Genomic DNA, 14,162 nt, shown 5'->3' on the forward strand with positions numbered 1-14,162 from the left:
TGCTGTTTTCTGTAGAGATCATTGTTCAAGGAATAACATGCCTAGCGGCCGATATAGCTCCGCTGTGTTTATGTAGAGAGTAACTATTTTTGACACATGTTGATGAAGAAGGTGGAAATCTTTGATGGCTCAATGCAATGACCAGAAAAAAGTGGCTAAAATAAGCTGCAAAAATACACAATTTCATCATACTTTGAATATATCACATCGGATCATCCCTAAGAACATGTCAACCAAAGCTATCCGATGAGTAGTTTTTTGAGAATGAAATTTTCTGACCAAAAATGGCAACATTGCCCCAAAAATACAAAATTACAGATTTCATCAGAAATTCAATATATATTACTTAGCTCATCTGTAGAAACCTGTATACCAAATTTCAAAGCTATCAGAACAGTACTTTTTGAGAAACACACTTTTTGACCAAAAATGGCAAAAATTGCCCCAAAATTACAAAATTACTGATTTCATCATAATTTCAATAAATATCATTAAGGTGATCTGTAGGAACCTGTATACCAAATTGCAAAGCTATCAGATGAGTAGTTTTGGAAATACACATTTTTTGACCAAAATGGAATAAATTAACCCAAAATTACAAAATTGCAGATTTCATCATAATTTCAATAAATATCATTAAGTTTATCTGTAGGAATCTGTATACCAAATTTCAAAGCTATCAGATGAGCAGTTTTGGAAATACACATTTTTTGACCAAAAATGGCAAAAATTGCCCCAAAAATACAAAATTACAGATTTCATCAGAAATTCAATATATATTACTAAGTTCATCTATAGAAACCTGTATACCAAATTTCAAAACTATCAGACCAGTACTTTTTGAAAAAAACATTTTTTGACCAAAAATGGCAAAAATTGTCTTAAAATGCAAATTTGCATATTTCTGCACAATTTGAACAAATCTGAAATAGATCATCCCTAGGGACATATGTACCAAATATCAAAGCTATCTGACTTGGAGTTTTGAAGAAGAAGATTTTTAAAGATTTTTTTACCAAAAATGACAAAAATTGCCTTAAAAATACAAATATGCAAATTTCACCACGATTTGAACAAATCTGACTGTAGTCACCCTAAGTAAACTGCATATTAAATTTAAAAGCAATCGGACGAGCGGTTTCAGAGAAGAAGATTTTTTTACCAAAAACAGCAGAAAATGCCCCAAAAATACAAATATGCAAATATCACCACAATTTGAACAAACTTAAGTGAGGTCACCCCAAGTGAACTGCATATTAAATTTCAAAGCAATTGGACTTGCGGTTTCAGAGGAGAAGGCAATTGTTGACGGACGACGGACGACGGCGGACGACGACGGACGATGACGGACGATGACGGAAAATCAACCTATTTGATAAGCTCCGCGTCGCTGACAGCGGAGCTAAAAATTGTCAAAAAATATGCATTTTATGAAAGTCATTGTAATATTGTTAAAAAATGTTTGCATGTACTAGGACTGCAGTTATTCATAATATGACAAATACAAATACGTCATATGAATATGATATATCATATTCGTATAACAAAAGGTGCTGATGACTCTGGTTTACTCATCACCCTTTATTGATCAAAGTACTGCCTGTTTTTTTTTCTGTGAGTTTCTATATTTCTGGGTATTTTATTTTTAATAACGACACAGAAAAATTCTTTACAATGTTTACCTACAATGATTATAACTACCTGCCTGCAAAATATAATTCAAGTAACTTTCTTCACTAGCCATTTCAATTGCTTATTTTTGCCTTAAGTAACACAGCCTTATTGCTGGTATTGATTATTCTAACGGTATCACAACCTATTTCAATGAAAAAAAGAGTAGAAAAGACATATTTGTGCTACTTACACTTTATGTTATAAATAAAAAATCATTTCTGATGCGGGTAAATATTAATTAGTATTCTGATTTAACAAACATTGATTTTTGGTAAATTTTCAATCAAAAGTAAAATCCGTCTATTGAGTTTGGGTTGATGCTCAGCCCACTGTACTACAGATCAGCCATGCTATTATTGAAAGAGTAAATAAAAATAATAAAAATAAATAAAAATTGACTGAATGATATTGAAACCAGACTGTGATGATATTTTTTTTAATTCATGGGTAAACTCATTAGTTTCAATAGGTGACGTACAGGAAATGACAGTGCAAATCATGCATAAGGATTGAGGAACTGGGTTTGTACGGCATAGCTTGCAAATGGTGTTTTTTCGAAATACAATGCGCCATCAAGCGGCACCCTTCTCTACAATATGGGAATCCCCTCACATCACCGAAAAACCATGCTAGCCTCGTCCAGGAACAAAATAAAGTTATATTATTGAAAGGAGCTAAGGACAAAATTATCGTCGTTCCTGTGTTTATGATAAATACATTTGTGCAATACAATCTTGCACCGTCGATTTTTGCTCCAAGTGAATTTTTGTAAGCGCAGCTCACTGCATGCACTGGGCCTCTTCGTTACTGTTGATGATTCTTATTAATCCGCAGGAACTACATTTCCTAATCTCGGGCCATCATGAATACTGAGGATCAAATATCAACATATAATATTTTACATATACTAAAAACATGTAAGATAAATTTGGGGCAAAAAGACGCTCAATTTTGAAAGAACAAATGACAATTTTTTGTTGTCAGGTTACGATGTCACGTGATTTATATATTCCGGCACTACTTTCATCTTTCGGCCATACTTGCTCGCCGAAAACGTTCGTGAGAAGAGGAGACAACCGAGCCTATCCATTGTCTTTCGCGTCCAGTTCAGCGTTAGTTCCCACTTTCACAGACAGACATATACCATGGCGTTAAAAAGAATAAAAAAGGTAATGTAGTTTTCCCGATTCTTCGACAATACTAACGATTTCGTTCTCGGTTTTGCCGTTGTCGGTCTTTGTAGGGTGGTACTGTACTGGTACACACGCTTCTACGTAACGAGATTTTTCGGTGTCCATACAAAGGCGGACACGGTCTACATAGTTGGTCCAAAAGTCCATTTCCTCGTTGTACTTCAAAATATTCGTTGAATTTAGCCATGGCGGGAATAACCTTGAAACGGTTTTCAGGATCAAAGAGTCACCGCAGAGGCCAGCATGGGGATTTTGGTTCTTTCGTTTTAGTCAGGGTTTCGAATGTTGAATTGGGTAGACCTTCAGTTATGAATGAAAATGCCGGTTTTCGTTCGGTACGGTTACTGCGTATAACCTGACGGAACCAACTTCCTGCTCATATCGAAAATAATGGTGTCTACTGATTATATCTCGATATCGCCGTCACTTTAAGGCGACTATCCAAAATATGACCGTTATATTTTCACTACGGCTACGTTTGTTTTGGATCGATTCATAGCGATGCGACGGCGCTGTCGTGTTGCCAAAGCCCGAACGGCCGCATGGACTATCGTTGTGAGAACATCGCTGAAACAGTTTCCGTCGACAATCGGGAAACTCGCACCATTAAATTTGCTAAAAAATATAGGAAGGAAAACCTGATCGATCACACAGTATCACTTTATACACAAATTACATAGGAAACGTTCGAAAATTCAAGTTTAGTTCGTTTGACATAACGGCGCATACAGGATGTGGCAGTCAAGCCGAAATGCAAATCATCATTAGTCATTAATCTGTAATATCTATGATGACAGTTCAAACTTGACTAAGAATAAACTAAAACAAAACAAACTGCGTTGTTTTAATTATAGTACATACAAAGATGGCGATCGTTTGCATTTTTCGATTTATCAAGCACAACACTGAACATATAATTTCTGAAGTGTGAACAGTTATATTTATCAGCTCACAGTTATATTACATCATCAACGAAAAAGGTGTGATGACCATCTATACAAAACATTTAGTACCAGAATTTCTTCTTTGGGGTACTTCAACTGGATAGTTTTTTTTCATTTTCTGAACAGTAGCATTTTGCTTACATTCTTAGTGTGTTGAAATTTGAATGACTCATTTATGTTATGTCCTTGACAGGAATTACAAGACCTAGGTCGCGATCCCCCAGCTCAGTGTTCAGCAGGCCCTGTAGGAGATGACTGTAAGTTATCATTCTGCTGTATTGTGTCACTTTAACGTTTCAGTGACATCGGTGATCTGACATCATTACTGTTTATAATTTGTATTGCAACCCTTATCCTGTCAGGCCAACTATTTTGATATCAGCCAGGTCAGTAAAAAGCTAAACTTGATAGTCAAAACCTACAGGTATTTCACCTAGTTGACATGTTTTTCCTAGGGGCCTTCAAATCAAATGTCAAAGTGTGTGTTAAAATGCAACACTAGGGACATATCCCTCCCAGGTTTTACTGAACTTGACCTGATAGTGACAGGTGAACTTGGTAGGATAAGGGATGATGGTGACAGTGGTGGTATGGTGTTTTTATGCTCAGTTTGTTGTTATGAAAGCATGACAGTTGTTTCTGTATGTACCATTGGCGAGATTGTATGGCGCAGACACTATTTTGTCTGTTTTCATTCATTGGCAAGACTGTATACAATCAGTTGCATACCAGAAAATAATTACATAAGGTGCTTCTTTGTGTTAAAGCGAATGTGAAGGTGGAGATCATATGGACAAAACTTAATGAAATTATTGCAAGGAATAAATTTGCATATCTCCAGACCATTATCATGGAAATAAGTGTTATACACTCACGTGGTCGAAATTTTAAATTGAGAAAATTGCTTTAACTTTGAAATCATTTAGCATTGGCCAGTTTTGCATGAAAGACAGTCTCTAAAGCAGATAAACTAGGCTGATCATCTGAACTTCAAATGAATGTTTCACATAGATACTTTGGTTATTGAAGATATGTGTAACGACAAGATCTTGCTGAGTTGCTCTCAAATGAGCCAATCAAGTACAGGTGGCCTTAGTGTAATACAAACACATTTCACAGCTAGTTTATGATTTTTATATTGAGTTTGGCTTCACCTTTGATCTGCCTTGAGTTGTCATAGAGGGTTCGGCAGCAGGTAGGGCAACCCTGGTATAATAAAACAACAATGAAGTTCATAGGTCACTTTTTCAAACCCAAACCTTGTCAGTGGTGTCAACCAGGACTGTCCCAAATTTCTAATAAACCATCTACAGAGAAACGCCCCCAAACGAAGTAGTTAAATGGTTATGTTGATCTTGTGTGTGTTTGTATGTAAGTGAAACTGAAACATGGAACCTTAGTAAACATGGTATTGACTTTTATCATCTTATTTGCAGTATTTCATTGGCAAGCAACCATAATGGGTCCCGTAAGTATTCATGCTTTTTGAATTATTTATACATTGCATACATATAACTGTTAGAAATCTTAACTGTTAAGCTAATATGTCTATGTTGGAAACTTTTAAGCTTGAAATCGCACATTTTGTAACTTACATTGTGGTTGTTTCTGAAGACCTGTTGGTTTTGGTGCATGTTTGAATTTAACTGTCTCTTTAATCATTTGTGCATGACCCCAGCCAGTGTTTTGCCAAGGTTAATGAACGTGGGTACAAGGTGTCACATGGGAACCCTGGTAGCATTTCTGATGTCCCTAAATATGATTTTAACAACATGCAATGGGCAATCCCAGGAAAGAACCACCCTTAAGAACGCTGTGGATCCAGGTACTGCACATAACACATGGGTACAACCAAATCTCCAGTGAAAGACAGCAAAGACACAGCAGTTTCTTCCCCATCATTTTCATATTTAAGGTCCAAACTTTAATATGTAACGTGTCAAGTAACTCTGTTCTTAAAGTGGAGGGGGGCATGATTTTATTTATTGACTGTATGAAGTGATGGTAGTGTTACATGCCGTCATTTTAAACTTCTGCATGTGCACCATTGCCAGCTGGGCTCTTCTCTCACTTTGTTCTCACCACTTTGTCAGTAGACCTGTCCAGGCTAATCCATAATTCCAATGTTTATGGGACATGGGATAGATATGAATCTAACACGACGGTGTTGTGTGTCAGTGGAGGGCTCATAACGTAGTCATTAAGTGCAACTGCTTGAGGTGCAGAATACTAATTGTGCACACTGATCTAAACAAACAGCACAGAATGAATTAACAGTTTCATAACTGTGTTGTTTTCATCTTTCCATAGCCGGACAGCCCATTTCAAGGTGGTGTTTTCTTCTTAACTATTCACTTTCCAACAGATTATCCATTTAAACCACCCAAGGTAAGCTGGGTCAATAATTGAGGTATCATGTGCCCTGGTTGACTGACTGCGTTTCTCTTTTCTCAATAGCCCGAGAGTCCGTATCAAGGTGGTGTGTTCTTTTTAGCCATTCATTTCCCAACAGATTATCCATTTAAACCGCCAAAGGTAAGCTCAATGTCATAGTTGACTTCTGTAGTGCAGTGATGTAATTGGGGCCAAGAAATGGCTATACTCTGTGCTGTAGATGGGCTCATGTAGTCAGTAATCACCAATGAAAAAGCTGTGCCACATGTAGAGTAAGCTGTTTGCGTTTTATTTCAGTTTTAAGGTATAATTTCATATGCTTTTCCATTTTTAAAAAGCTGTTTTGTACATTATTATAAATAGCTTCTTGTCAGAAATCTGTCTCTTGTGTCAGGTGCAAGATGTTCAGTTTGTACTGAGTAGGTGCTGTACAGACAAATGTGGCTTTCTGTTCTTGTACCGCAAGCAAGTTTTGAAATTCAGTGCATTGCATTGAAAGATTCCTTAGTATTTGCAGAGATGGATGTTTTAGGTTTAACAAAATACATGAACTTGATGGCCCAAACTCGTTGCCATCTGTTGATGCAGTTAGTTCCACAGTTGGTACTCTCTACTCTGTGAAATAGCTGTATATTGTCCATTGGACATCAATAGTCACACCGAGACACAAGAACAGTTGATATTTGGTAATAATCTGTTATGTTCAGTGGGTCTACTCTGGAATAAAAAGGATATGATGTGTCCCCTGCAGACTCAGTATGTCCTAAAGATCTCATGATGACAGTACAAACAAACCCATGTGTACAAATTTGTATGCAGAAATACAGAGAATTCTGTGTTTTTATGTGCACATGATTTTGTTTGTACTGTGGTCCATTCCAATTCCGGGTTTTAACCTATTGCATACATATGGTATTCTTTACGTAATACCTTATCAATATGTAAATGCCGTTCATGTTCCATTATTAGCGGGTGCATGCTGTATCCTCCTGGTGCAAAATGTGTCATATTGGCCCAATTGTACCTTATAGCTTGTTGCCATATAAATATTATATGCTGATGTATACGTATAACATCTATTTGCAAAAAGAGATTATGATTTGATTCTTTGCCGCCACTTGCTTTGTCATACATCAAAGCTTTCATATAATTTAAAAAACATCAACTTCAAGCTTTTATGGCTGTGTGTTTGTGATAATGCGTCCTATCACAGGAGAAGTTGCTGAAAAATCATACTGTCTAAAGCAGCATTTGTACAGCTTATAGTGTGTGCAATCAATTCTAGAAACGCATACAGAATAAGGAACAACCTGTGGTTTCTTAAGCTATTTAGACCTTCAATACCTTGGAATGTTGTCTGTCTCTGATTTCAAAAGCTTCAACAATGCTGCTGTAGCATTTGATAATCAATAGTAACACGTGCTGTGTGAAATAGCTAGAAATTTTGTATTCTGTAATGTTACAACAGCTTTTTAGCCAAGTAGGCCTGCATTGATGACTATTAACATATAGATGAACTTCAAATTTACGGCTGTGTGGGAATAAATGAGGAAGTTGTATTTGTGACAGTAGAATAGCAACCAATGTCTTATCAGCATTTCGGTAGAACATTACTCAAGTTTGTTTAATCTGTGACTCTCATTTCCTTATACAGCCATGTTTCCGATATTGATGCATGCAGACTTTGTGAGATGTAACTGAGATTCATTCTGTTGTTTACAGGTGTCCTTCACAACTCGGATTTACCACCCAAATATTAACAGTAATGGTAGTATCTGTTTGGATATTTTGCGGTCACAGTGGTCGCCAGCATTAACAATATCTAAAGGTGAGTGTTATACTCTTCGAGGAAGATGCACTGTAAATTCCTTGAGTTGGTTGATGCGCCGAAGTTTTGTAAAAAGCGCACAAAGTACACCAGTGTGTGATGAAAACTGGTCATGGAATGCACTAACTTTTGGTTATGTTGTATGTGTCTTGAATAATAATGATATTTGTAAAGAAATATTGTGTTGACGATCACCAGAACATCACCAAAAATAAAAGAATAACAATAAGCCAGGTGTCACATGAAAAATCACACTGAACTCTTTTCTTTATGTATTGATATTTAGTGAAAGTAATATCAGTGTCACGGAGAGAGATCATTTGAAATTTGATTGTTACTCCATTGTGAATTTGAAGATCCTGTTTCACAGTGTAAAATGTAATAGCAATTGTTTTGGTTCCCTAAATTCAGATTAAACAAGTGAGGAACTTTCATAAGATACCTTGATTTTTTTCTTTCTACAGTATTACTATCAATTTGTTCACTATTATGCGATCCAAATCCAGACGATCCATTGGTGCCAGAAATAGCTCGTATATACAAAACAGATCGTTCCAGATACAATTCACTTGCACGGGAATGGACAAGTAAATACGCTATGTAACTTCCTTTTGGAATATGGACAAGTACTTGACTGCTGGGAAATTTTCTTTATACCAACATCCATGGATTTGGCCGCAACAACTGTGATGACTCCCTCTGCCTCCTGGTGTATGCGTTTGTACAGACATTTAAAAAAGACTACCGCGGTCCCTTTTAAGAAAGCAGCCACATCACAAAGCATTTTGTGTGGTTTTCTTTGAACTCATTTGTGCTCCGACCATGTAGAAGGTATAAATGAGCAAGGCATATTGAACTCTTTAGGGAAGAGTCAAATTTCAAATTATAGAGAAATAAAAAAAATTATCAGAAATTCTGGCAAGAGCTAAATGATTGCACTGTCATTTTATGGAAAGATAACAGAAAGTGGCGACAAAAAGTTCAAAACCACTACGCAGAATGACTGTTGATCATGTGGAGAATGAATGTGTATGCTCCAGGATGTGAAGTTATAAGACCAGAAGACTCCTGTACATAAAGTATATATTGGACCATAACCCAAAGAAAATACCAGCCTTACAAGAGCATTCAATACACTTTCATTTTGAGTCTTTGTCACAAAATCTGTTATATTCGTCATTGCAAATGTAAAATGTTATCCTCTTGAAAAAAAAAAATAAAATCATCTTTTGCTGTTGAATTAGTTGCAAGTTTTGAAAGTATACCCCGCTCGATTCAGAAAAGGGAGTCTGTCCTGTTCTCTCTAAATGGACATCGTCGTCAGTCAGTTTTTACCATGGGCATGAAATTTTTTTGCACCATTTTTGTAAAAAAACAACATTATTTTGAGAAAAATAGGGTAAGCAGAAGTGCAAGTCAACAGAGTGCCGTACGTAGTATTAGTTTTTTTTTAGTATACCAAGTCCGTTTCTGAACTGACTGACAAAGGTATGCGTCTTGGCCATTCATGACTTGCAGTTTTTCCTTCCAGACGAAACCAGAGCCAATTTCTCACTGTTACTCTCTGTAACCCCTTTATAAGTCTTTTTTTCCCCTCACTAATGTATAAATTTCTTTGCCAACACCAGTTTTTTCTGTACAATCTTATTAAGTGAAATAGATAACTTTTTTGTTTGTCTGTATTTGTAAATGTGTGGTTTGTCAGTGACAAACAGTTAGCATGGAGACTTGGTGAAGTGGTTGCCATGGAGACTGGATGACTGTGACTTGTTTGCAGGGAAGTCAAACAGACTTCATCAAACTTTTTTTGTTGTGGGGGGGGGGGGGGGGGGGGGGGGGGGGGGGGGGGTGGGGGGGGGGGGGGGGGAGTTATAAAAAAACAACCAAAGGCAAAAAGATATTGATGAAGGCATACTGATTGATTCAATCCAATTATCTTCATCATTCATACAGGCTGTAGATGATGGATACATGTCCTAACATTGGCAAGGAAAGCAAGACATGCATTTCTGAACATTTTTAACAAGGAACATTGCATTGTCTTCTTTTATGTATTTCTTTTATTGTAAGTTGATCTAAGTCAAAGTGAAACTGGACAAGAAAATTCACGATTCCCCTATGGATTCACTGTCACTGTGTCACATTTGTCCTACAAATGTTAGTCACCTGTTGCAGATAACACATAGAAATGCCCATCACCGAAGCAAATACTTTATCACAGAGAGGGGACAATATAGTTAACAAGTGCCAGGGAAGCTTTCTTTCCATTTGCATGTATGGTCACAAACCATTATGTCAAGTCGACACTAGCAGGTTTTGTTAAGTCTGATCATTTGACTTTCAGCTCTCATGTTTACGTGGGTGTGGGTGTTGTATGTTTTTCGCCCAGTTAAAGCGATGAAATTCGTTTCTTCGCTTCGATAAAGTGTGTATGTGCGATGTATGATAGTGAGCATGCGTGCGTGAGTGCTTCACGAACTCTACAACGTGTTGAGAGGTCTCAGTCAGAAAAATGTAACAACTTAGCCGGCTATTGAACCACCCTTTTTTGGGAGTGGAGATTTAGCCGACTGGTTCTGTCTCAGGCCTCTCAGCTAGGCGACTGATGCCGTATGTTGTGGGTTCGAATCCGATTGAAAACTATCCGTATTTTCTATCCTGGGTCGGTAACACTGCTGGTGGACAGAATTGTCCCCGAGGTTATCGTTCGCCCAGTTAAAGCGATGAAATTTGTTTCTTCGCTTCGATAAAGTGTGTATGTGCGATGTATGATAGTGAGCATGCGTGCGTGAGTGCTTCACGAACTCTACAACGTGTTGAGAGGTCTCAGTCAGAAAAATGTAACAACTTAGCCGGCTATTGAACCACTCTTTTTTGGGAGTGGAGATTTAGCCGACTGGTTCTGTCTCGGGCCTCTCAGCTAGGCGACTGATGCCGTATGTTGTGGGTTCGAATCCGATTGAAAACTATCCGTATTTTCTATCCTGGGTTGGTAACACTGCTGGTGGACAGAATTGTCCCCGAGGTTATCGTTCGCCCAGTTAAAGCGATGAAATTCGTTTCTTCGCTTCGATAAAGTGTGTATGTGCGATGTATGATAGTGAGCATGCGTGCGTGAGTGCTTCACGAACTCTACAACGTGTTGAGAGGTCTCAGTCAGAAAAATGTAACAACTTAGCCGGCTATTGAACCACTCTTTTTTGGGAGTGGAGATTTAGCCGACTGGTTCTGTCTCAGGCCTCTCAGCTAGGCGACTGATGCCGTATGTTGTGGGTTCGAATCCGATTGAAAACTATCCGTATTTGATTGACAACTGATAGAGGCCATACAAGCAAGACTAATTTCCAATGGGTCCCCTCTATACATGGATTTACTTTGTTATATTCCAGATGGAATTAACTTATTGACTAAGTCCGACATCTGAAAGCAGCCATGAGAGAGGATTACTTCGCACTTCATCCTTTGAGTTAATTATTGATAAAACTTGTAATAATATGGTACTGGTAATGACAGGTTAAATTGCTCAAAGCATACTGCTCCTGACCTTGAATTTTTATGGAAAACTACTCAAAATACATCATCTGTAAGTGAGGAGCTGGCGAATTTGGAAAATGATAATTTGGAGTGATTGATTATACTGGGAAACTATCTTGGCAATGGCTGCCTGAACAACAGTTTTGTGCAGATTAAAAATTGAATCACCTACAAGTGATGCAAATATGATTACTGACTATAGAGAGGTTTAGTTACCCATATCCAATCAGTACATGTAATGTCTTTTACATGTGATAACCAGACCTCGAGTATGTGTGGCACAGATGTTCAGAACGGCAAACGTCACTAAATACATGAGTGATAATTGCGTGAAATATTTTGAAGATTTTTTGACATTTTCTGTGAGTTTTCGGCAAGCAGCCTTGCAAAGATTCATTGCAAACTAGCAAACATCTTTGATATCAGAATATTTTGCGGGTTTTACACCAGTACAAGAAGTACTTGCTATGATTTCCCAACATGAACATAACGTATTCTCAGTCATCTTTCCATCTAACTTCAACATTGATTTCCTTAAACTTCATCCGATACTTTGACAAAGACTTCATTAAAATTCACAAATAACTGTATTTAAAGAAAATCAGCCAATTTAATTCAAGGGTCGAATTAGGTTTAAGAATAATTGTTACATAGAGGATTTTTTTCTTAAACATTATACAAATTTTTGTATGTTTCCAACAAAAAAAATGTAAAATCATTAGGAATGCACAACTAAATTGAGAAATCGCACATTGGCATAGGTATGCATGTGCCACTGCCCTATCTTTAGATATATGTGTAATATGACAAACCCCTCAAATTTCTCTGAAAAAAAGTGTTTTTGCATTATGCAAAGACATAGGAGTAGTAACAACTCCCATGATTCACAACAGACAAACAACGAATCAGGCTTCTATGTTCTTGACAGCACCTTAAAGACTTGCATTCATTGCCGAACCATATCTGGTACAAGTCAATGAATTGCTCAACTACACAGGACAAAATACTTCCTGAATGGAAGTACTGTATCATAGTAATGAAGTGTCTTAATTGTTATCTTTCCATACGCACATGCATTTAAGAACCTTACTGGATGGTATTTTTCCAGTGCCTTGGCAAATGATATCAGCCAAAATTGCTAGGAAATCTTGTTGACCTACTTTACTTTTGGTATTTCTTGTATGTGCAAATACAAATGATCACTTCGAAGGCCCAAACTCTGTCCAATGTGCCACCATGTCAATGCGTATGTGATTTTGTCAGTTTGTCCGTTAAAGTCAGAACTGGAGAATTCTGTCAAAGTGTAATACAGTCTTGCACATAGCATAATCATTGAAAGATCCAGATCATCTGATGAGGCTGCATTCACAAACACCTGGGGGGGGGGGCAGGAGATTCCAGGGGGATTGGAAAAATTCACAACATGCCAGGGGGTGGGGTGGGGGTCTGAAAAAAATTAACTTTGCAAGGGGGGACTTAAAAATTAATTGAATATCAAAATTCCTTTCCAAATACCTTCAGGCACTTTCATTTCCTGCCATTTCCATTTTTGGCACATCCTTCAAATGCAAGTTTAAAGGGTATGTTAAACAATTATTGATCGTCCAAGCAGCCACCTTGAGGCAAAAGATTTAGGTTGTTCTACTTATCTAACCCCTCTGTTGTGCAAAAATGTCCTCTACAATGACTGAAAGTTTGAGCTTAAGCTTTCAATGACAATTTGAGAGATCACTTATTCGATAATTCTCCCATTGACAATACATCTGGTCTAGGTCTGTGTCAATCATTCATGTCACCATATGTACAATTTTATTTTTTTAGAATAAAAATTTAGGAGATAACGTCCCCTATGCTATTTGTAGTTTCCACATAGACTACAATGTATAGTGAATCAACATTTTCAGTGAAATTCAAAAATCAGATTTCTCGCGTACACATGCACCTGTAACCATTTTAGTCTAATCAAGTACATTAATATCAGTAATCAAGCTTCTATAAATACAGATTTAGCCAGATTTGTATTGGACTCCGAAAAACAATTACTGTTTCCTCATAGACTTCAACATATAGTGAATCAACATTTCAGTGAAATTCCAAAATCAAATTTCTTGCATACACATGTACCTGTAACCACCCTATTCTAATCAAGTACACTAATATCAATAATCAAGAGTCTATAAATACACAGATTTAGCTAGTTTGTATTGAAAAAAATTATTCATATTTTCCGTATAGTGGATCAACATTTTCAGCAAAATTCCAAAATCAAATTTCTTGTACATATAGCATGTATATCCACCCTCTCCTAATCAAGTACAATAATGTCAATAATTCAGGGTCCATATATTATATATTACAGCCCAAACATGGGACTATGTGCCCAGGGTAGGTGACCAATTGCCCGACGTAAGAAGGGCAAATGGTCTCCTGCCCCGAGGGTACATAGTCCCTTGTTTGGGCTATAATGTTTTTATTACATGCCTTTCTTACACCGTTTTCATTCAAAATATTTACATTTATTGGCAAATGATAATCAAATGCTTTATTTCCATTTTAGACAAAAAACCCATTAAAATTGGAACGATTTTCATCATC

The 14,162-nt window shown here is 37.1% G+C and overlaps 1 protein-coding gene across 2 annotated transcripts; it reads left to right on the plus strand.

Annotated features, from left to right (window-relative positions):
• Positions 1-2,658: 2,658 nt before the first annotated feature.
• Positions 2,659-9,715, plus strand: LOC139122877 (ubiquitin-conjugating enzyme E2 2). Of its 2 annotated transcripts, none has more exons than XM_070688700.1 (6): positions 2,659-2,843; positions 4,005-4,068; positions 5,248-5,279; positions 6,269-6,346; positions 7,928-8,033; positions 8,498-9,715. In XM_070688700.1, exons 1-6 carry the CDS (start codon positions 2,820-2,822, stop codon positions 8,635-8,637), a joined length of 444 nt encoding a protein of 147 aa, XP_070544801.1. In that variant the 5' UTR covers positions 2,659-2,819; the 3' UTR covers positions 8,638-9,715. The 2 variants fall into 2 exon arrangements, with proteins under 2 accessions (XP_070544801.1, XP_070544802.1); XM_070688701.1 differs by lacking the exon at positions 6,269-6,346 and adding an exon at positions 6,122-6,199 and having other exon boundaries at positions 2,683-2,843.
• Positions 9,716-14,162: the final 4,447 nt, after the last annotated feature.

The sequence above is a fragment of the Ptychodera flava genome, chromosome 22 (genome assembly GCF_041260155.1).
Source record: "Ptychodera flava strain L36383 chromosome 22, AS_Pfla_20210202, whole genome shotgun sequence".
Classification (NCBI taxonomy): domain Eukaryota; kingdom Metazoa; phylum Hemichordata; class Enteropneusta; family Ptychoderidae; genus Ptychodera; species Ptychodera flava.